This window comes from Poecilia reticulata, linkage group LG19 (genome assembly GCF_000633615.1).
Source record: "Poecilia reticulata strain Guanapo linkage group LG19, Guppy_female_1.0+MT, whole genome shotgun sequence".
NCBI classification, from domain to species: domain Eukaryota; kingdom Metazoa; phylum Chordata; class Actinopteri; order Cyprinodontiformes; family Poeciliidae; genus Poecilia; species Poecilia reticulata.
In genome coordinates, this window is record NC_024349.1 from 5,485,399 (window position 1) to 5,509,723 (window position 24,325).

Here is a 24,325-nt window from a genome sequence, read left to right on the forward strand (position 1 = left end):
AGTACAATTTGCACAATGCCTGTTTTGTTTAGTTTTCTTCTTGGAAAAAGTTATTAAAAACAAGTTTTTGTCTAAATTAAGGGGAATTCATGGTTCCTTTTTCCACATAATGTAACCGGTAGTGCTTATGATGAAAAAATAAATAAATCATTATGTTATCGGTATCGGTGATCGGTATCGGTGATCGGTATCGGTGATCGGTATCGGCAGGAAAAAACCTGATCGGCACATCTCTACATAATATCGCTTCTATTTAGTTGATTTCACTTTAAAAATGGTCACAGGGTGCTGCGCGGTCGGCTCCATCAACAGACAAGGAAACAAACCAAACTTGTCATCTTTTTTTCTAACTTTTTAATGAGGAAAGTTACGGCGGCGATGGATAAAATCTGCCAATCATAATGAGACTGACAGCTCTGGGTGTAACCGCGGATTTTCAGCGAACAACTTTTACAAGACAAGAAGATTAACGTTCATGTACTTTATATGCAAGTATGATTAAAAAGATATCAAACATTTCATTATGGAGAAGGTACGCGTCTAACCATTGAGACAATACTGCACCGTCATGTAGCCTAGCATGTATGGGAAAAAACTGGTTAGCATCTCCTCTTTTGTACGTTTTTAATGCTGCTCAGGCGTAATGGGAAATGTTTTTTCCCATTACAGCACTTAATATACTGATGTATATTAAGTGCTGTGAATTCAAGCAAAGTTGGTAATTTGATCAACACATCAGGAGGGCGCAGGTTTGGGTCAGCTTCTAAGCTAGCTGTTTCAAACTTTACGACCTCCAACCATGTGTGCTACATTCAGAGACCAACTAGCTCGACTCAAACAAGTAGAAGCCACAAATAAACTGCCAAAAACAACTTTGGAGAACATTTTCAGTTGCTCTGTTCAATACTCCCATCCTTTACCTCCGACCTCCGTCATGGCGCCTGGAATGATTAAGTGACGTAGATGCAAAGGGTCAATAGGCAGAACTAAGTAGCCTTAAATGTCCTTATCTAAAAATGATTTTGTCTAAAAAAAAATGTAATGAACATTGTAGTGGCGATTGTTTGTCAAACCAAACATCCATTAAGCCACTAAGGCACTGGGTTCAAGTTTCTTTAACGCAGGCAAAGAAAGTTCAATATCCAAACGTGTAAGTTGTTCTTCATCATTTATTTCTTCACATCTTTGCAAGAAAAACAATTACAGAGATCAACTTTCCTTCTACCTCTCTTGCACTGGTAAAAACCATAGGCCCCAAACCCAAATGCCTGCTGGTCCTTTACCAGGCCCCCCTACACTTATAGAAAGTGGACCAACCCACCTCACTTCCTGTTTGCTTAGAAAAATAAGAAAAAATAATAAAACAAAAGATAAATAAAATCCACAATTATTAACCTACAAATAAGTTCTGTAAATAATACAAAAAATATACATTTAAGAATAAACTAACAACATTCAAATGGATAAAGAAAATAAAGAATAAATAGCTCCAACAAACATGTTTGTTTTTTGTTTTTTTTAATATAGCTCATATCCTAACCTATTCAAGAGGCATAGTCGGTCAACTTTAAAGGAAATCCACAATGAATTTGAACAAAATTCTTGTTTTTAAAGTTGCTTGCTGAAATCTGTTCTTCAGTTTTCACCCTTTTTTTGTCTTAAAATAAAGTTAGCTTTGTTTTAACCCTCATGGCAGAGGTTGAATCTGAAGAGGCTTTTGTCGATGACCCAGCAGAAGTGACCTGGCTTGCTGAGTTCTTATACGGTGCGTCTGTTGACGGGCCTTTACAGCTCCCATCTTCCACCTGGGCAGGTGTGTGTTACAATCAACAACAAAGAAATGACTTACATCGTGTGTGTGTGTGTGTCATGTTATTGTGTGCATCATGTAACTGGAAATTGTCTTTGCTCATTAGCTGTGACCATGGAAATGAAACAGGTGAGCAAAACTCAGTCCTTTCTTTCAGGATGATCTATGTTGGTCCTACTTTAAATGCATCTCTGTTTTCTTCTGGTGTTCAGGTTTTGTGCAAAAGAGTGGGTGAAGCCTCTCACTCTTTTGATTCACAGTAAAGCAAGGGGAGTTCGTCGCATGTTCTGCAGCTCAGGACAAGAAGATTACAATGATGCACAACATAGTGAAAAAAAATCAACAAAATATTCAGTTTTCTACAAATTTGCATTGAGAATCCATCCATTTTCTTGCACCCTTGTCCCTCAGTGGGGTCAGGAGGGTTGCTGGTGCCTCTCCAGCAAACATTCCGGGTGAGGGGCGGGGTCACCTGGACAGGTCGCCAGGCAACACAGAGACACACAACCATGCACACACACACCTAGGGACAATTTGGAGAGGCCAATTAACCTGACAGTCATGTTTTTGGACTGTGGGAGGAAACCGGAGTACCCAGAGAAAACCCACTATGCACAGGGAGAACATGAGAACATGCAAACTCCATGCAGAAAGACCGGGAATCGAACCCAGAACCTTCTTGCTGCAAGGCAACAGCTCTACCAACTGCGCCACTGTGCAGCCCTGCATTGAGAATGAAACCAAAATATGTGTTTAAAATAATCTGCAGGTATGCTCAGCATCACTTGGAGCACAATAAAAATGCTGGTGTTGAATTAACACCCAAAAGTGTCTATATGTGTCCAAGTCAGCTGGTGTTAAAGTAACACTTTTGAAAGTGTTAAAAGATCGACACCCATTTTTTTGTTAAATTAACATTGGTCTATAAAACTGAAATAGGTTTAAGAAAAGTTAAACTTTCCATTTCTGTGTATTGTTTTGAATATTTTCCACTGGATTTGATTGATATTGACACTTTGTGGGGTCAATTATTTACTTTTTAACACCACATTATGTTTTGTGATCAACACTACACTGTTGTTACTTTTAATATATTTTAACACTAACACCGTTGTAATGTTAATGTGACTCTGTATTGTTGACTTTAACACCAGCTGACTTGGACACATATAGACACTTTTGGGTGTTAATTCAACACCAGCATTTTTACTGTGAGGTTATTATCATGCTTATGCTGTTATGCTGATCTCACATCGGTTTAAATTAAGCATTCTTTAAACAGGCCATTGTGCTGCTTGTTACAGTAAAGCAAACTTAATTTTATTGTAAAATGTAAACGCTACATAATGCTAGTGTTATGTTTCCATTCTTAGTTTCTGCAGAATCACCACAGTAAGTGTTGATTCTGGAAAACTTGTGTTTTGCTAAAGTATTTATCCCCTGTGAACTTTTGCACATTTTTTTCCCATGCTGCTACAACCACAATCTTTTTATGCATAGTGTGATTTTATGTGATACACCAACATGAATTAGAAGTAATTGAGGTGAAAGGAAAATATTTCGATAAATAAAAATCTGAAAAGTATGGTGTGCATTTGTATTCAGTTAATCTGCTCCACATAAGTCAAATTTAATAAAGTATTAATTTCGATAAGGTTAATTTCTCAAATTAAAAGTACTTTTTGAAAATAATCTGTAAGCAGGTATTAAACATATTTCATTCTGCCCACATCTTGCATTAAAACCTTTTTAATATAATGTATCGTCATTAGCTGCAAGCTGAAAATGATCAAAAATAAAAGCTTAGAAACGTCACTTCACTTGGGGAGAAATTAATCTACGATGTTTTAATTGAGTTATTGGATATAATTAAAGTTTATAATGTTACTGCTTAGAACCCCCAAACTTTCAGGAACTCCCAAGAAAGACCATAGAACGAAAAAAAATAATATATATATACAGTTCATTGAAAATTTGAATACAATTAAATACATATATCAATTGTTTACAGTTAATTTTTGGTGCTGCGGATCAGGGGGAGGGGCGTGCAACCTTTTGGTATGTAGTCAGGATGGCCGAGCGGTCTAAGGCGCTGCGTTCAGGTCGCAGTCTCTCCTGGAGGCGTGGGTTCGAATCCCACTTCTGACATCAACTGTTTTCATTCATAACGTTACTCACGATTGCATGATACTGTACATTAAGGAATTAATCTTAACGCTGAGTGAAGCAGACGATCTTGCCATTTTGGAAAAGTCCACCACAAGTTCAAGGCAGTAGAACTTTTTTTTGACATTAAAGTTTGTCTTTGTCAGTGTCGTTCATTGAGCAACTGCTAACAGCTTGCCATACACCCCGTTTAATGGGAAAATATCACTTAAAAATGTGGACAAATCTACACGTCTCACCACAATGTTGGAGACGATCTATATCATAAAGACGGACTAACGGTTACTTTTTACCAGAAAAGTTTCTATTACAGCAGTTAGAGGCAGGGTTCCATGGTGTAATGGTTAGCACTCTGAATCCAGGGATCCGAGTTCAAATCTCGGTGGAACCTAGGCTTTTATGTTGTCAGTCTTTATCTCTACTGATTTCTAACATAGCGTGATAAATACTCGCAAAATTCGGCGTGGTATTCGCGTACACTCACTACTCATGAACTTCTGGCTGCTCATAAAGATATTGAAGAGTTTTTGTTTCCAACCGACGGCACATCTGTCAGGATGGCCGAGCGGTCTAAGGCGCTGCGTTCAGGTCGCAGTCTCTCCTGGAGGCGTGGGTTCGAATCCCACTTCTGACATCATTTTTTTTTTACCTCCTTCTACACATAATCTTTGGATTTCAGAACACGATGAATACATCCGATGGCAACGTGAAATCAATGTAAAATTTCCACAATAGCAGTTGATAAACTGCCTACAATTTAGAGAATTTAGAGATTCGTTTTTTTTTTAAAACGAATAGTAACTTATATAAAGTAGCTGCTAAATAGGGGTTCATATTTGTCTCTTTCTAAATCACTAGAATATAACTACTATAAATGGCTATAACGATATAATTATTATAACTAAATATAAGTTATAGCTTGATATAATGCGAATCTGTTCATCCGGTTAGCGCTATAAACCAAATAACAGCACATGTACGCTGCGCCATCGCGTTCATTTTTAGGCCCTGTTGTTACTTCTGATTGGCTGTGAGTGACAAACTGAGTTACGTCACTGAGAGGTTAACCAATCAGGGACACAAACATCAGGCAAACACGGAAGACTTTAACACTGATAATAAAGTTGAAGCAAAAGCCCACACCTCCTGCAAACAAATGTAGACTGAACGTTGTTTTCGTTTATTTTAATTAAAAATAGGAGAATCCGATTATTTTGTTGGACAGAAATGGGTTGCTCGTGGATTGGCGTCGCAATTTCGCTTTGTTTTGCAGTTTTCTCCGTAGCTGTCGCCGTTAACGGGCAAACGCTGGGTGAGTTACCTGAATAAATGATGTTTGGTGAATATGTGAAAAGATGCTAAAGTCAGTTACCATCCTCGAAACTAAAGCAGTTTTCTCCTAAACTGAAAAGAGACCTAAATTAAACCAACAGCGCTCCCTGCTGTCACGTCCACCTCCCGTTTTCCAGTTTTTCGTGTGTAACTCCTCGGTGTTTCTTGCAGCCATGCCGCCCCCTCTACCCACTGCCGTCGGTGTCCTCTCTTTGGCCGGGATGGCGCTGCTTTGGAGGGACATTAGCTCGAAGGTGAAGGGTGGTAAGCGGACGTTGGGCAGTCTGTTGAGCCAATATGTGGCTGTGAAAGCTGTGGGCTGGCTTGGCAGGCGGCAGCGAAAGAAACTAGAAGCCGATACGCTCAAGGTGAAGCAGGTCCAGGAGGAGACTCTGCTGAAGAGACTCCGGAAAAACGCGGACACTTTCTATGGAAGAAAGTATGACTTCCGCTCTATTGAAGGTAAAGACAGAAAAATGACTTATTAGAGAGCCTCGGGGTGTTATACATGTAGTTTATGGAAGGAGTTGTTGTAAACAGAGGTGATGTAACGTTACAGCATGGACTACATAAGCTGTGTTTACAGTGATTTGACAGTATTCATACCCTTTTAAATCAAACCACCTTCTATAATGTTGCAACCACAAACTTTATAGTATTTTATTGGGGTTTAATCAACACAGAATGAAAAAAGAGTGGCATACTTTTTCATTCAATCCCCTTTACCCTGATACCCGTCAGTAAAATCCTTTCCAGACATGATTCAACAGACATGTCAGGGATTAAGCTGTGGATAAGTTTAAGGCATTATAAAACAACATCCCAAGCTTTGATTATCTCACCAAGGACTGACCACTGAATGTGATCTGAATGTCTGCAAATCTACCAAAGCACGGTTATGACAGGCTGGGCATAACTGAGCTCAGGAGGGAGAATCTGTCAACAGAGGGACTGTTAGTCCTCCAAAAGTTTGGCCATAAGAAGACCTTTGGTGGTTTGCCATAAGTCATCTAATGGGCAAACATGTCGAAGCAGGAGCTCTAATCAGATGTGGCGTCATTTAAACTTTTTGCACATTTTTCAAAATGCTGTGTAGTGGAAAACTGTCGCTGTGCGCCTCCCAGAACAACAACATCCCCTCTGTGACAGATCCAATTACAATCTGAAGTAATGCTTGAACCTCATCATTCAGCACTTTCAGATTTTATTTAAGAAAAAAAAAGAAGAAAAGAAATAAAACAATGTTCTCCTTTCTGCTTCCAGTAAGTGCTGCCTGTCATAATCTGGAAAATGTAGACATTCCTGCTTGAAAACGTTGAGACATGAATTGTTTTCATTAAGCTGAACACCGTACCTCCGGGGCCTTATTATTAGACGCTGCTGGTTTCCGAGCCTGTCACCCCATCACCACGTACGGCGACTACCGGGAGTTTATCCAACGCGTTGCAGCTGGAGAAGAGAAGGTAATAATTGCTGAGAAGCCGGTGATTCTGGCCATGACCTCTGGGACGTCGGGACCGAGCGCCATGTTGCTCAGCACCAAGGACACAAACACAGACTTCTTCCTGCAGGTCAGGCAGCTTCAACTTCACCTCTTTTTCTGGTGCCATCCTGTCTTTTGCATGTAATAAGAAATGTTGGTTTGTATCAGGGGGTGACTGTCTGCTTAGAAGCCATGCGGCAGGCTTTCCCTGAGTCCGACAGCCTTCAGCGCACCACCAAATTCTTCTACACTCCCACATTTCGCCAATCAGAGGCAGGAATTCCTATCGGACCGAATTCCTCCACACCCGCCTCGTCCCGCCACATCCTCAACCTCTATACGACTCCAGCACCTGCCTTTGAGGTACAGTCACAAAATCAGACTCATTTTCTTGATTTTTTATTTATTTCATGAAAATGTTMTTTTTCTTGTCAGGTTCCCAGTGAAAAGGACACTTTATACCTGCACCTACTGTTTGCGCTGAAAGATCCCAGTGTGGGAACGTTGGAGTCCAACTTTGCCTCTACGGTCTTCTATGCTTTCACTGCTCTTCAGGTGCATGTCAGAAATGAAACTCTCTGTTGAGCTACATTTGCTCAACTAATCATTCTTACGGTTTCTTTTCCACTTTTTGTCATGTTACAGCCACAAATGTCAAAGTGTTTCATTAGATTTTATGTGACTTGCAGAATCCTGTAATCTTGATTTCTTTGTTGCAGCACTTTGTTTTCAGAGTAACTTTGTTTTACTTTTTGAATATGTGCAAAACAAAAACTTTCATCATAAATCATAATGTCAACTTTTGTTCTGCATATTCAAGGGAATTGGCAGAAGTGTAAACTTTAAAATATTTCCACATATTAACCATAATCTGACATGTAAAATCCAAACATTTAACTATTAAACCCACTGTTAAAAGTTAACTCATCAATATATTGTCTATTTAATTTTAATTACGGTTCTTTAAATTTCACCAAAGAATAAAACTACCATAAATAGATAACCAGAAATGATCATACTTTGCAAAGCGTCATTATTAAATCATCTCTACTAATAGTATATTTTATAATTTTTTTTCACATTCCTGTTTTTTAAAAGAGTCACATTTTATAAATCAGAGTAAACTAATTAATCAGATAACCAGGAGTGTTTCTGTTTCATCTGACAGGAGCGCTGGCAGGAGCTGGTGGAGGACGTGGAGCGAGGGACGATCAGCACCTCCTTGACCCTGGAGCCCAAAGTGAGGAGCAGACTGGAGGCTCTAATGAAGCCAGATGCAGAGAGGGCTGCCCAGCTGCGGGCCCACTCCCAGGAGGGCTTTGGGGGGATTTGCAAGCGCCTGTGGCCTCACCTGAGCCTGGTGCTGGCAGTGGACTCTGGCTCCAATCAGATCTACGGAGAAATGTTGAGGGAGCATTACTGCAGAGGAGTGCCTTTCTATTCACCCTTCTACGCCGCTGCGGAGGGTACGAACACTCGCAGGTTTCACGGGAAATAAAATGACTAAATACTAATCAGCGTTCACTTCCTCTGCCCCTGCAGGTCTGATTGGGGTGAACCTGTGGCCTCAGGAGCCGGACAGACGCTACCTGCTTTGTCCGCGCTCCATGTTCTGCGAGTTCCTGCCGGAAAGCAGCCTGGATGAAGAAACCCCCCAAACTCTGCTGATGGAGGAGGTGAGGGAAGGAGAAAGCTACGAACTCGTCATCACCAACGCTTCAGGCCTGTTCAGGTCCGTTGTGATACGGTTATTTAAAAAAATTAAAAATCATGATTACTGCTGAAATGATTAATCAGATTAATTATGATAAATTGATTATTCAAAAAATTGTCAACTAATTTAGTAATCGACTAATCGTTAACTGAAATATTTAGACTAAAACAAAGGCATTTTGCTGAAGGAACAATACAGTCAGAGCAGTAATTAAGGCTGAATTGTGCAAAAATATTTATACATTTTGCATTTAAGATGAAAAATAAATCTTTGTCTCTAAGTATGTTATACCCAGAGCTCCTTAATTGACATAGTTTTAGCTTCACCCTGTTTAAATACTGTAAAAAAAATTTACAAAACATATTTTTCCATCCGATTATTAATTACTTAATTATGTTAAATCAAGTAAAAAAAGTTTAGCTTTTCACTTGTTGATGTTAGAAAATGTGTTTTTTCTAAAAACAGCATAAATATGTTTTTAGCTTCTTTGCTCCTTTGCTACAAATAATCAAGCTTATAATAAATGAGCACTTTGTTATTGCATTTCAGGCATTAAAATGCCTAAATTTTAGTTACTTTTTTTTTATTGTGTTTTTAAAAATTCTGGGTTTTTTTAGCTTTTTTTTTTTACTGAATTTAAAAAATAATTAAGAAAAAAACTGAAATAAAAAAATATTTTTTAACAGAATTTATTAATATTAGGAAATTATTTACTTAAAACAAGTGCGTATATCTTGCTGAAAAGGTTTTTAAGTTAGTTTTTATTATTCCAAGTGTATCAAGATATTTGCACTTGAAACTAGGCCAAAAAAACTTGGTAAGATTTTGTGTTTTTGCAGTGTAGTCTCTGAGTTCATCACACGATGTTATGGTTTATTACAACGCGACATTCTTTCTGTGTCACAGATATCGCATCGGAGACATTGTGAAAGTCTCTGGATTTCATAACCAGTGTCCCATTGTGGAGTTTCAGTACAGGTTTGAAAGCTTCGTCCTTCAGCTACCAAATGTCACGTCGTCCAAAGCGTAAAAGATTCGTGAGCTTTTTGTTGTTTTTTGTTCCGTCTCCTGTCAGACGGGGTCAGATGCTCAACGTTCGAGGAGAGAAAGTCTCTGAGGCGTTGTTCCTCGGCGCGTTGAAGAACGCCGTCGCTCAGTGGCCCGGAGCTCAGCTAGTCGACTACTCTTGTGCCGAGAGCGGCATCTTGGGTAAAAATTTGTCGGGTTTATTCCTCGAGTTTTAACTTTTTAAACTCCATGAATGTTGAATTTACTGTTCCTTTACAGGCGATTCAATAGGAGGCTCAGATCYTCATTACCAAGTGTTTGTAGAGCTAAAAGGAGTGAGGAATCTAACAGAAGAACAGAGATATAAGGTGAGACGAAATCCAGTCATCTCTGACTTATTCTTGTAAAAGTTCCTGTTATTCTCTATTCTTTCTGTCCCTCCAGCTGGACATTTGTCTCCAGAAGGACTCTGCGGTGTATAAGTCCTTTCGTATAAAAGGCAGCATCGGGCCGATGAGGGTGCAGCTGGTGTCAGAAGGGGCGTTTAAGGAGCTTCAGAGGAAGATGATGGCGTACACAAGCACCTCGGCCAACACTTTCAAAATGCATCGTGTGCTCCGACGGAAAGAGTACGCAGAGTTCCTGCTGGGAAAAACAGTTTCCTGAAGATGAGGCATCAATCACAAACTGAAAGGAAGTGAAGTAATAAGATTTAAAAAGTGCCTTTGGGAGGATTTGAACACAGAAATTACAACAGTTTATTTATATTTTATGACGATAATGTATTTAATGTTTTTTTATTCCATCAAGACAAACAGATTCATTTTATTTATTCAGCCTTACTTATGTGTTGAGATTTTTTAAAGACATTTGCTATTCTTCAGTAAATAAATACTGTCAATCATGACACAATTCACATTTTTATTTCCTAAAAAAAATACTGACAACCATTGAATTTAGTTAATCACAAAATCTCAATTAAAACTGTTTCTGCAGCTTAAGTGATTCTATAGTAAGTAAAGGATGTTTCTAAAATRGATAACCAGTTCAAAATGTTTTTCAGTCCTCATTAAAGTYTGGCTATAATAACATATAGCTCATAATCTAACTGACACACCAAGCAAACCCAATTTATCTGACAGTTTTTATTTTTTTGGTGTCGTAAGCAGCTGCTTGGCTCTCTTATTCCTCGACTCCAGAGATTATAAATAATTTCAATAAACTCCTTCTTTGCTTTTCAGTGCTCCTTGCCACCACTAGGAGGTGCTAGTCAAACATTTATGACCTACTGTGGTTTATTTTAGTTAAACAATTTGCAAGAATTTGAATATAAAAATAGTCTGGAATGACTTCAGCAAATTAAATCCTGTGTCAGTGTGAACTGAAAATCATAACGCATGCAGGCGAGATTTCATGTAGAAAAACAGGAGTCCTTCATCCCTTTTAGAATGAATTTAATCAAATGTGAACAGGAGGATTTATCTCAAACCAAGATGGTTCTCTTTGTTTTTTGTTTTTTTTTTCTGTGGTGTGCATGAAAAGTGTTTCTCCAGCAAGAGTTCATAAACTGGGCTAATATTTTTAGTCGCGTCCCATTTCAGCTGAGATTTGACATTGTTCTCAGTTTATTTTTGCTTCAGCGATAACCCCTCACACTGTCTGCGTGTCAGTTAATCCCCTTAAAGAGCTAAAAGATTGTTCTCACTGGTCAGTACTTGACAAATTCTCTAGGAAAACATTGTCAAGATACCAAATGTATTATTTGTGTTGGCAGAAAACAGCTAATTGACTGCTACTGTACAGTATTTTACACTATTTCTCAGCTTATTTTGGTTTGTCTCTTGTTGGAAAGTGTGAGTGTCTCAGTTTCCTGGCAGATTTGCAGCCTTAGAAACATTTCGACCATGTGTGCAAACATCTGCTCGCTCGCTAGTTAATTCAGTGTAAGCAGCCAAGATGTGAGAATCACAGGCCTGATTCCTCAATGGGTCTGCTGCTGAGGGAAGGAGGGCGGGTTTGAATGAGAGAAGGGAAATTGCATGCGAGTGACTTAAAGAGCTTCTATATCCTCCAATTAAAGTCAGGATTAGTGCCGTCGATTTTCATTGACGGACCTTAAAGATCCGATTAACCGTCAAATCGATTACGATTTATTAGTTATTATTAATCACGCTGAGATCCATTAAGTAAAAACATGCAACAAAAAAAAAAATACAAACTCTAGAATCTGCTTCAAGCATTCAAAATGTTATCTAAATTGAATTGATGTGTCACTTTGAACCCTTTGACTACTACGTTTCAAATCTCCACCTGGATATTTCTTCTTATTTTAATTGTACTAAGTTCTTTAAATGTCCTATGAGCCAATTCATCCGTAACAACCGGAACTTTCAATATCTACCGTGTTTCCCCGAAAGTAAGACAGTGTCTTACTTTCTTTTTATCCCCAAAAGCCCCACTATGTCTTACTTTCGGGGTATGTCTTATATTGGGAAAAAATTGTCGAATTTTTTGTTTTAACCATAAAATTAACATTTATTAACAACCTGAACAGTATTGTATTACCGTATTTTAAGCAGGAGGCGGCAGTGACAAGTGCGGGGGACGGCGCGGTGATGTATGGAGAGGGGGACGGCGCGGTGACGTATGGAGAGGGGGACGGCGCGGTGACGTATGGAGAGGGGGACGGCGCGGTGACGTATGGAGAGGGGGACGGCGCGGTGACGTATGGAGAGGGGGACGGCGCGGTGACGTATGGAGAGGGGGACGGCGCGGTGACGTATGGAGAAGGGGACGGTGCGGACGTGGGCAGGAGGCGGCGCTCAGCTAGATGAGAGGGAGGCGGCAATACCCCCGTGGAACGGCTTATATTAGCCGACCCCCCCGAAGCCCCCGATACGTCTTACAATCGGGGGTGTCTTACTATCGGGGAGACACGGTAGCAGTTATTTTTACGGCGGGAGTGAAATTACCGTAATAACTCGATATCGGATGAAAAGCGCAACGCCTCCGCTTTCAGAAACCGTTGGACTTTTTCAGATAGCGCAAAGTGTGGCGGAATTACGGTACTGGAAATGTGGCTGCGTCATCACCGACACGTTCAGGCTAGAAGGGTTAGCATACCGAGACKTTGATTTATTTGGTAAATAATGACAATTTTAATGCAAAATTGGCACTTTTAATGGACTTTTAAAGCAACTTTGTATTAAAATAAGTGTCACTATTTACTGAATGACACTTTGTGACAACAGTCATAAACATTCATAAAGACTTCTTCATATTCTTAAAAGGTGTTATGTCATGTTTATGATAGAGTCATGTCAGTCTTAAGCACATTCATTTTGTTCCTAAATGAATATGAACTTGTTTCCTTTTCATTATTTGAGGTCTGGAATGATTATTTTGACCATTTCTCATTTTATGTTAATAAAAACTAAATTTCTGCTTGGAGTTTCAGAGACATGTTGTCAGTAGTTCATAGAATAAAAGAACAATGTCCATTTTATTCAAACATATACAAATAAAATCAGAGAAACTGATAATTTTGCAGTGGTCTCAGTTTTTTTTCCAGAGCCAAAACACCCTAGACTCTAGTAAATAAATTGAATTGAACTGAATTAGCGCATGATAAAACGTGTTAGCTTCTCCCAAACACTCCATCATGGACTTTTTCTTGTGGGTAAAAAGTCACATCTGCTGCGTTTGTGGACACAACACAGTAATGTAGCTGGCATTGTGTTGCACCTGACCTTTTGTGCATCACTCAGTCATGCTAGACCACAGAACCGATAGTGAGCATATTTAATGGATTAGCCTCTTTATTAGTAACAAGCAGAGATGGATGAGCTACAAGCAGACAGGACAATGAGAGATCATTAAAAATACAGCGCAGTGGATCGCTGCCAAGTCCTGAATAGGATCCACAAAGAGTGGAAGAATGCCTTAACCGTCTGCAAGGTGGCCTTTTACTTTAACTGTCCCCTGTTTCTGGTTGGATGAGTTTTGTAGGAGTTTTTCTTTATTCAAATTTTAAGATCATTTGTAATCATCATCCTATGAAGACATGTGACTGTAAGTAACTTGATAGTCTTGCATTTCCTGTCAAGACATTTGTTACTGCAGCACATGTTGTGAAGTCTCCAGCGAAATCAGACCAAAAATAAACGTCACAACTTTGAAGCACAGCGATGAACTGGTGATAACGATACTTACTCAGATGCTATTCTTTGCAGGCACTCATGAAGATTCACTCACTTCGGCATGCTGAATGCTTAAAGGTGCTCCAAAAGGAAAGTAATCAGCTTTTTTTCTGTTTAATTCAACTGGCCATCATTTGAGCACTCATACTGGTGTTTTTTAATCCTGCTCAAGGCTCTATATCTCCAGCCATGAGAGCTGCCACTCAGCAATTCTTAGATGCATACCTTCTCCAACACACCTGAATCCAATGAATGGCTCGCTACCAGAACTGCTGATGAGGGAATTCATGTGTTTGACTGAGAAGTGTTGGAGAAAGAATGCTGTTAAAAGTTTCAGGACAGCAGCTTGTGCTCCAATGATCTTGATTGTAAGTTTTTTTTAAATGATTTATGAAGATACAATGCAGATAAAAGTGTAAAAAGTGTAAATTTGATGACATTTTCCACCGATTGTGATTCTGATCCCTGTATTGATCAATTCATCCTTATGAAATATGACATATTGCAACCTCTGACAAAACAGAAATTGATTTGAGTCGTTATTTCTGAAATTTTATAACCTATAATTACGTTAAAGAAAAATACTTTGCATCACCAACTGTCAAAGGTGGTGCAAAATGATGCATTGTCAGTATGAAATGTTGCTTGGAAGAGCGCTCTTTTGACGCCTTGACGTAATGAGATAACTTCTAGAAACGTGAAAAACAGTTAGAGAAGCTAAAGATGAAGCTAAACATAAATCATAAAGTTACCAGTGGAAATATACAACTATAATAAAGGTTTCATTGCTGAATTTTCTATTGCAGATAGAGAAGAAAATATATTGTTTTCAACATATCATTTATATAAAAATGTTAATGAAAACATCTATACATTGAGTTCTGGAAAACATTAAGAGCCCACTGCGTTGAACCCCGTTGAAATCCTCCTGGTTTTTCCACCAGATATTGATTTCTGAATTCTTCCTGAGTTAAAACATTAGTATTGTTGCTCTTAAATGAATATAAACTTGTTTTCTTTGTATTATTTGATGTAATTTCTCATTTCCTGCAAATAAGAGCAAAATTTTTGCTTGGAATTTTGGAGACATGTTGTCAGTAGTTCATAGAATAAAAGAAAAATGTTCGTTTTGCTCAAACATATACTGATAAAAATAAAACTCAAAGAAACCGATCATTTTAAGTTGTCTCTTAATGTTTTCCTGAGTTGTATTTTTTAAATTAAATCTCCATTTATGTTGTTTTATGACTTTTTAGGAGATGCCCTTCTCATTTTCTACCACATACAAACCTTTTGGTGGAATAAAAATACTTTTAAAGGTGAATAATTTCTGTTTGCACTTTTGCAGCCATCTTGTTTTTTTCCTTACGTAACATTTTCCTTCCAAAGTCTTTTTACTTTTTCCTCTCCTTCTGTTGCTGCATTTTTGCACAATGTTGCTACATTTTGCCGCTCAGTGTCACTGTAAACGACCCTCATTCATCAGGTTTCCTGATGCCACTCACAAAATTTAATATTTAATGACAATTACATTAATTGACCTAATCCTTAGGGGTCATCTTTCTCTGCTGAGCGCCACTTTAATGAGCACCAAACTCTGTGAAAGTGAAATCTATTCTCAGAACGATCCTCTTCAGGGGTGTTTATGTTGCTGTGTAGATGTGTGAAAGAAAGTAATGCACTGCTTTATGAGTTGAGTCCTCTTAAAAACATTTCCAGGCTTATCTTTTAAATCCACTCTCAGCACAGTTTATCCCATGCTTTAATTCTCCCACAGGAACGCTGATAGAGCATTTGTCGTCTTCACAGTCACTCCAACACGGAGGGAAATAAATCTAAAGTAACGTTCCCTCACTTAACTAAAACGACCAAAGCAGCACAGCACACGGTCCAGCTTGGTACAATAGCCTCCACTGACAGACACGCAGGTAATCCATCTTTCCCAACACACAAAAGCCATGTGCTGATAGTAGCACTGTGGGGTGTAATGGTGCTGTCAGATGCTCCCAAAAAAAGGATCCTCCCTCCCTCCCTCCCTCCCTGCCTGGTTTCCCTCCCTCGTCTCGCTCCCTGATCCGATGAGAACAGGTCCCCACAGAGAGAGGGCTGCGTCTCATTGGCTGCTGCTGCACAGGAGTGGATGGGGGGAAGAGACGGAGTGGCGAAAGCTCAAGAAGATGCAACTACTCTGCCACAGCATCCCTACAGATCCTCCAGCTGAAGGATGGCAGAGGAGTAGAGGCACGTTTATGGGGCTCGAATGAATGGAAAAGGGCTGCAGGATAACTTCAGTCACAAAGTACTTTGGTTCTGGACTTTTATGTTTTTGTGACTGAGCAGATCTCTGCGTTATCGAACTGAGCTATCGCCGTCTATTTCAGGATGTGCTGCCGTCTCCCGGGGAGGAAGGTGGTCGCATTTACTGTAGAAATGGATCCCTGTGTCCGGTGTTGGATTGTCCTCTTCAGCACCTGCTGAGACGTCGCGGACAGCCACCCTGCCGCACTTCTGGGATGGTGTGACGTCCAGCCACCTGCTGGCTGCCCCACATCTGGGTGGAGATGCCTGTGATGAAGGGGCTCCTGGCCCCTCAGAACACCTTTCTGGACACCATCGCCACGCGCTTCGATGGCACCCGTAAGTACAAGTGAAGGAGGTTTAAGTTGGAAGTGAAAATCCACCTGCAGCCTTGAAAAGGCAGTTTAAGTCAACAAGACATTTCTTTTGGTTTTAACTCAGAAATGTTGATTTAACAACGAGCAACAAGTTGTCTAAACATTGTTGTTTTTTTAACAGTTAGCTGTAATTTAAACCAGATGAATATTTCACAACGTGTAAGAAAAAAAACACATTTCTCTATTATTTTTGCTCACAATATCAACTTATTTTACTTTAAAGTAATTTAAATTCTTCTTTCAAACTGCATGAACAAAATTTCTGATCTGATAATGAATTTTGTGAATTCTGCTCAGAAACATTTAGTGTGATCAGGACATTACCCTCCCGCTTTGCACACTTAAAATAAACATTTGCCTTAAATGGAGCGCACGTCCATCTCAGGATACAGACACACGCCGCTAAGCATTCTGGGAAATAGTTCCCACTCCTGTCTTTTTTTTTTAGTTTGACGAAATTAATGAAAACAAAGTTAACACAACTTATTATTGTAAGTTTATCTTTCACAAACTCACGTTAAGGTTAAAATCTAAAACTCACTAAATTTATTTGACTTAAAGAGAAGAAGACAGTAGACACGACTAAATGTGGCTCAAATGTTTTACAGTGCAGCTTCTTCACAAACTTTAAATAAAAACTTGATGATTAAATAATGTTACAGCTAATTATAAACCGTTTTCCATCAGAATGCCATGTTGCAGACTTCTGCGCAGGTCCCTCTTGAAAATGAGATCTGGATCTCAACGGGGTTTTACCTAAATAAAGGAAATTAAAAATAATAAAATAATTTTAAAAATCAAACCAGATCTACATCCACAAATTTGAATATATTTTATTCAAATTTGATCTAGAACATAGAAATAGTTACAAATATTTTCAGGTATCAGGTTTTCAGAGCAAGAGACTGAAAGTAATTAAAATTTATTCTTAATTTAAAGTTTTTCTGTCTGAGATCCAGGATCTTATTTAAAAGAGGAGCCTAAAACAAACAACAAAAAAAGACAAACACAGCAACAAAACAACGTAATTACGAAGACTCAGTTAAATCAGATAAAAACAAAAGCAGGTTTTATACAAAGATTTTTCTTTTTTGTCTTAAAATAAATTTTAATTGTCTCAAAAGAGTCAAAGTGGTTACTGGATTTTTTCCCAAATCACAGACAGACTGATTCTTTCTTCTTTAAAAATAGTTCAAGTTCAGGCTGTTTGGATGTGAATTTCAATTCGTTCAAAAGTTTCTCAATTAGATTTTTGGCTGGACTTTGAATAGGCCATTTGAACACAAAAAATATGGTCTGACTGTATATTTAGGTTAGTGGTAAAACTGTTCCCCAGCCTTGAGTAGGCCTGTCACAATAATCAATAAATCAATTAATCACATGATGAATTAAAACAAACTCAATAATTTCCATTGGTGTGATTTATCATTTATCGCTTTCTATAAAAACTGCGTGATAAAAGTCTTCAGTTTGGTCTCAACTAATCTTTTTTTGAAGAATAATTTTGTTTACAAAGACTTAAAAATTAATTTTATTTGTTGTTTTATTTATTTATTTGCGATATTTCAAATGTCTTCCAGTTCCAGTGTTAACGTTTACTTATCTTTGAGAACGTGTTCTTGCATTTTTATGCCATTATTATCATTATTTTACTTAAAATGTTCTCAAAACAACAATATTATCATTTATCGCAACAACTCCAGTAGAATTTATTGTGACCTTTGAGTTGGCTTTGAGTCTTCTGGAGCTTCTCACAGGTTTTTCCCTGAGGATTACTTTCTATTTAATAACGTTCATTTTTAAATCACTTCAGATTTTCTGTAATTGCTGAGAAAAAGCAGCTGCCACCACCGTGTTTGACAGTGGGTTAGGGTAACGGTCTAATTAGGTCACTTCTGAGGGTAGCTGACTGACTTTTATACACATTTGTTAAAAGAAAAACAAACAAACTTACAACCGTTCACTTTGTTCGTTTTCACAAATGTTTATCACTTAGTTTTGTTCTATTACAATTAATAACGTTGAAATTTGTGGTTGCAAGGAGACAAAACGCAGAAAAGTTTTGAGATGCAAGAACATATTTTGAAAAAGCAGTTTGGAACTGAATTAGATTGGCTTTTTTTAGGCTGTTGTTGTTAATTTAGGTGTGATTTTTAACAGTTTGGGTGAGTGCAAAGGTTCCTGAACTTAAGAGTCCACTGCACTGAATCCCATTGAAAACCTCCTGGTTATTGATTCCTGAACTCTTCCTGAGTTAAAACATCAATATTGTTGTTTCTAAATGAGAATGAACTTGTTTAAAGCAACGCATCTCTTTTTGTTTTTGGGTCCATTTCTCGTTTTCAGCAAATGAATACAAAATTTTGGCTTGTGATTTCAGAGACATGTCGTCAGCAGTTCATGCAGTAAAAGAACAATGTTCATTTTACTCAAACATATATTTATATAAAGTAAAATCAGAGAAACGGATCATTTTAAGTGCTCTCTTCATTTTTTCCCATAGCTGGATCTGCCGATTAAGGCCACTAAAGCTTTTGTTCAGTTGTACTCTTACAGTCAGACAAAAGCATAAAATCGCCCTTTTCGACCTTTTACTCATCAGTTTCACACATTTAGCTCCAGAAAACTTTGTGCAGCCATTAGGCAGCGTCGTCATTTCTGCTCGGCTTGCGTCTCTTGTTTTGTACCTTTGCCGCGCCCTCAGGGAGGTTGTTGCTCATTGTAAACAGACGCCGTTGGCATGTCTGTGTTTGTTCATGTGACGTGTCAGCCTGACCTCCCTCAGCTGGTTGCAGCAGCCTGAATGAAAGTGTGACTCGGAGGCAGAGCTGCTTTTTTTTTTTGTCTACTTCTACTTAGGGACACAAATCCTTCTGACACACCGGCAATTAAAGCTGAGCTGCACACATGCAGATGAGGTGTTTCGTGCTGCATACTGACTGGAATTAAAAGAAGGTGTTCAGTAGTTTGTGTTTAAAACGCCGCAGAGATAAGATGGAAGATGAGGGGGGGTCGTGCCCTCATGTTTCATATTCTCTACTGAAGAGTCCTTGAGCTTCACATGGACTTCCTGCCAACTCTAGAGGCTCTGTCTGAATCTCCTCTCTGACCTCTGAACACACAAAGCAGTAAAAAGTTTAAAAAAAACACTTTTACCTCTTTGGTTCAGTGTTTTTCCCGATGTGTTGTGTTTCTGGCTAAAACTGCTAAATTTATTTAGCGAAATGTTGCTTGTGCTGCCTGTGAAGCGTTGTTGACATTAATGTCTTGAAACATGTCGTGCTATTTGGGGTACTGACGTGTCAAAGGGCTCATCCCCATTCACATGTTGTGGCATTTCAATCCCGCGGCTTTTGGATGGCCGAGCACGCGCCGCTGAAAGCTGCAGGACACAAACTGCATTTATATTTCAACTTTCTGACCACTCGTTATCAGGGAGTTAACTTTTTTTTTTCCCCCTGCATGTTTACTGCTAAATAATTTAACACTTTCAGCTTCAAGTGGTTGATGGTAAACCTCAAAAATGAGGCTGCTGTCCTGAAACTTGCCCAAAGCTGCAGCTCCTCAAGGGGTGGCAACGAGCCCGCTGCTCAAAATAGCTTCTTCCTTGTTGCCTGGGTTACAAGGTCCCGCCACTTGACATGGAGGATGCTTCAACGATTTGGTGTTTTAGAAAAAAAACAATGGTCAGCCCAAAGAGAAAGCTCTTGAACTTGCTTTGTAATCAAGGACTTGCACGCAGCAGCTGGTCTCTTGTCTCAGACGGTTCGAATCGTAAAACAAGCGCCGCTGTGCGCAGAGCAGCTGCAGCCCCTCTTCACATCGCCGCCTGCAGCTTGCAGCAGGTGGAGGTGGCTGGATGCAGCAGAAATGTCCACAACACTTGAGCTCTTTTAGGTGAACTTTTCTGATGCTGCACCTCAAACTTCGATGCATTTTTTTACTGGGATTTTATCAGACATAGTTGCACATTACTAAGTAGCCATGTTTAGGAATGATGACTTCTGCACCTACTTTTGGAACCTCTTGCAGCAAAAGCGTAAATTCAGAGTTTTAGCCACGTGGATCAAAATGATCAATTATCAAAATGTGATTTTTTTTTTTTCCTTTTCAACTTTAAACTGAGCTGCGGTGCTTAAACTAAACAAACAAGGTAGCCTGACGTTCTGCTGGAACGCAGGGGTGGAAATCAAAAATGTTCTCCACCAGCCACAGTGGATATTAATAATATCTGTATGTTTCAGTTTGTTGTTCAGTTGAGGAGTCAAAGGTCATTTTTAGGATGCTTGGTTGTAGATATGTTTTTCACCAGGGTTCATAAGCTGAAATCCTCTTCTGTTTCTCCTGTGTGACGTGTGCTACATGCCTTTCCCACCTCCCCAAACTCCTTAGCACGACCTACCCGGCAGTGTTTTCACGCTGACAGCAGTTCTCATGCTGCGGAGCGGCCTGACCACACTGCAGCTGCAGGCACAGATAAGAAGCCGGTTTATTTTCTCCTAAATTCTCCTCCTAAAAGGCGACCAAAGAGGGAGACAGGGAAGGCTGAACCTTTCTGAGCTCATTGTTAAACAGCTGATGAACGGGTTCTAATGAGACCAAAGCCCAGCAGGCGGACAGCAGAGAACAGTCGGACCTGTTTGCTGCTGCTGCTGGAAAGAACGAATTCGTTGCAAAGTTTGAAGCGTTTAAAACGGGCATAGAGAGCCGAGATGTGAAGGTTGAGTCCCCAGGTGGACATTGGTGTACGTTTCTTTTGAGCAAGAATCAGAAATAAACTGTTTCTAATGTTCAGGTCTCCACCTGGGACGGCAGCTTCGCCTCCATCGGAGTGTGAATTTAGGTGTGAGTGGGTGTGAAGCAGTTTTCTGCCTTCTTGGGATAAAACTGCCACATAGCTGCAGGTTGTCCAGATTTTAGAGCTCAAATCCAAACGACACCATTATATTTGCGTAAGAACACATGCTCTAGCGTTGAATTTGCATATGTACCGCCCCAAATTCTATGAGTTGGCTTCGAAATCAGTAATTATTGGCGACCTTTTCCCCCTGCATCATTGTGTTCTCCCTGATCTGACCCAGCAGCTGATTACATGCTACTGGGTGGTAATTAGCTGCTGGCCAAAGCTTCACAGGCTTTCATCTGCCTTTTATACACAGAGGAGCTAGCATCCTCCACCCGTGCGCTCCAGCCTGCGTGTTAGCATATAGCATCATCATGTCAGATTACAGTTGTTGCGCGTCAGCACAGATGTGTAATTAAGGAAGCTGGTGCAGCCGAGCGGACACTCGAAGCAATATCCCGGAGAGGATTACGGATCCAGAAGTGAGGAGGAGTTGTCACAATGAGACGCGCACGCTCAAACAGTTCATCAAGTGGTTCATGTGAGGACTGGATTGGTTGTTCAAGTTGATCTACAAGAGGAGAAAAAAGTGTGCTGCTGTGGAAAATTTACATATATAAATGTCTGCATGTTTTTCTTTCTTTGCTATGATGCACCTTTATGTCAAAACACGTCTGCAATTTAGCAATTTCATATAACAGGAGGTTGTTTTTTTTTTTAAAAAGGGGGATATTATGAGTTTTCAGGCACATAGTAACTATGTTATCTTCAATATGGAGTTCATAACATCATTTAGTAATGACTTTACTGAGTAAAATACAAAAATGTGTTCACTGGACTGAGGAAGTTGGTTTTTAAAGCAACAACAGCTATAATAATAAAAAATAATTTAAATAAAATAGAAAGAGGTGTAATAAGTACAACATTCCAAAACAATCATTTCCTGCTTATATGGTACAAGCATCTAAATTATTTTGCATCCTGACATTATGCAGAAATTTCTTGTAAAGTAACGAGAAAGTTGTAAGAAGTACCTGGTAAGTTCTGTAAAGTATCTGGTAAGTTAAATGAAAGTACCAGAAACTATAATATTAATTTTTTTTAAAGTTCCAGATTGAAAACCACCATATACATTTAGTAATAGTACTAAGAAAAGACCTGCGGGGTGTTATGATCTGTGTTTGTATTTGGATTATTTTTCGGCTATTATTGTCACTTAAGGTCTTCCATATTAATTAATTAATTTCTTAAGTTTGTCCTCATGCTAGTATCAGCCTTGGGCTTTTAAATAGTAAGATTGTTGTGTGTCCTGTTCTGTGTTTTCTCCTCCAGCTGTTCTGTTTTCCCTTTCTTAGTCTCACCTGCTCCCATCTCTCTTCCCCGGTTTTATTGTGCATTACTGGATTTCTTAGTCCAGTTCTTGTTCTCCTGGTGTCACATCTGTAAATTATTTTTGATAATTAAATCCTCTAATCACATCCTTGATTGCTCTTGTGTTAAAACATTTTCTGATCTGATTGATGGCATAGAAATTGCTCTATAAAAATCTGACTGGTTTTATTCAGAATGACGTACAGCTGATATAGTCAGATATTGTTCTTCTACTAAATGGCAAAGATAAAGTGAAGGTGAGCTGAGTTGGGTTATTTCTTACAGTGAAACTGGTTGTTGATTTTATTCAGGGCTCATTCAAAAATGTTGCTTGAATGAAAGTTTCTTGAATCAAAGTCAAAGCTACAGCGACTAATCCTGTCTGGAAAGCGTTGAACTCCACATTACTCCAAGCTCGGCACAAAAGTTTTTAAAACTCTTGTGGTTCTGATACAAGATGATTTATAGCTACGTTGGTTTTTTGACCTGTTTAAAGGACCAATTTAACTTGCTGAGTAGCAATGTAGCTATTCTTAGGTAAGCATTACATAAAGCTGAGATGAATGCGGCTGCTCTCCAGCACATGCTGCTTCAGTAAGCTGCGGTGTGAGGAATTTATAAAAACAGGGCACGTTTCTTTCACAGCCTGTCTTTCTGGGGTCACATCTCATTCAGTCATCGTTTCTGGGGCAATCCTGATCCCGAACTTGCAGTATTGGAAGTAAAAATACTGATTAAGAGAGTTGCTAGTGTCTTCTGCAAACTGAAGCTTTATCAAGGCTCTGTTCTTAAACGTTGTGCTGGTTTTTGATATGGGCAGCATAGATAAATGCCCAGAGGGATGTTGGCGGGAATTGGAGATAGACAAAATAAATAGAGCCTTTCTGGGTGATTTCACACCTATGGAAGAGGATTACGGCAGCTGAAAAAAAAAAAAAAAAGAGTCAGAATTATGAGAAAGAAGTCAGAAGTCTGAGATTGAAGTCAGAATCCTGACTATTTTTTTTTATCAGAAATCTGATATTATAATTTTTTTTCAGTGGCCCTATTCTTCTTCCGTACACATCCGATTGTCCGGTGAACTGCAAAGTTGCAATACTGATCACATTTTCAGCTGCTGCATTTTGCCTTCAAACTGCACTGTGTAAAACGAACCAACCCTTTCAAAAAGCTGTTCCCCTCCTCACCTCTGGTGGCGCTGCGCCGTGGACCATTGAAGGAAACGACTCAAAAACCTCAGAAGAAGACACGAGAGCAATTTAGCCTTTCGCAAAACATAAACAAAAATGGATTAGCGTCATATTTCAGCCGTTGTAGCATTTCTCTTTTGGAGCTTGTAAAAGACCAAGAGCCATTTCTCACGCTAGCGCTGGACTCACGTTTGTTTTGGTTGTATTTACCCAGAATTCCCTGCGTTATAGTCCGCTTCATGCTAGGTTTTTAGGTAGAGCAGAGATCACGTTTTTTTGGTCCACATCAGTTTCACACCTCTTCAGACGAACCGGACTTTCTAGAGTGAAAGCGGACTAAACAGGGTACGCATTATCGCTCAATTGTTTGTTTTGAATTAATTATTTGCATGTTTAATCTGTACTTTTGGGGTCAGATGGAGGTGCTTTCAAGGTAACATTCATAGAATAACCGCATTTGAAACTGAAACCCACATTTACAGTCTTCTCCAGCAAACACAACAGGACTTTAATGTACATTTCATTCATGTTTAA

The 24,325-nt window shown here is 39.2% G+C and overlaps 3 protein-coding genes and 2 non-coding genes across 6 annotated transcripts in view; all 5 read left to right on the forward strand.

Moving 5' to 3' along the window:
• Positions 1-2,201, forward strand: part of LOC103481253 (FERM domain-containing protein 6) — a 7,226-nt gene extending 5,025 nt beyond the window's left edge. The window contains exons 10-12 of the mRNA XM_017310755.1: positions 1,697-1,813; positions 1,917-1,939; positions 2,023-2,201. Coding sequence (XP_017166244.1) covers positions 1,697-1,813; positions 1,917-1,939; positions 2,023-2,073 — 191 coding nt within the window. The 3' untranslated portion in view covers positions 2,074-2,201. The remainder of the gene's footprint in view (positions 1-1,696; positions 1,814-1,916; positions 1,940-2,022) is intronic.
• A 1,674-nt stretch (positions 2,202-3,875) lies between these two features.
• On the forward strand, positions 3,876-3,958 carry trnal-cag (transfer RNA leucine (anticodon CAG)). Its single transcript has one exon. It is a non-coding gene; the product is annotated as a tRNA-Leu (tRNA).
• Positions 3,959-4,527: 569 nt separating this feature from the next.
• On the forward strand, positions 4,528-4,610 carry trnal-cag (transfer RNA leucine (anticodon CAG)). The gene has a single exon. It is a non-coding gene; the product is annotated as a tRNA-Leu (tRNA).
• Positions 4,611-5,062: 452 nt separating this feature from the next.
• On the forward strand, positions 5,063-10,337 carry ghdc (GH3 domain containing). The gene is made up of 11 exons (XM_008436625.2): positions 5,063-5,288; positions 5,480-5,770; positions 6,683-6,879; positions 6,960-7,154; positions 7,227-7,346; positions 7,960-8,257; positions 8,334-8,523; positions 9,412-9,483; positions 9,581-9,714; positions 9,793-9,881; positions 9,958-10,337. The coding sequence occupies exons 1-11, from the start codon at positions 5,204-5,206 to the stop codon at positions 10,177-10,179; spliced, it is 1,893 nt and encodes a 630-aa protein (XP_008434847.1). The 5' UTR covers positions 5,063-5,203; the 3' UTR covers positions 10,180-10,337.
• Positions 10,338-15,826: 5,489 nt separating this feature from the next.
• kcnh4b (potassium voltage-gated channel, subfamily H (eag-related), member 4b) overlaps positions 15,827-24,325 on the forward strand; it is a 53,458-nt gene continuing 44,959 nt past the window's right edge. The window contains exons 1-2 of one of the 2 annotated variants that reach the window (XM_008436627.2): positions 15,827-16,011; positions 16,094-16,349. In XM_008436627.2, the coding sequence (XP_008434849.1) occupies positions 16,274-16,349 (76 nt within the window). In that variant the 5' untranslated portion in view covers positions 15,827-16,011; positions 16,094-16,273. Of the gene's footprint in view, positions 16,350-24,325 lie in introns of both variants that reach the window. The other variant, XM_008436626.2, reaches the window with a different exon arrangement.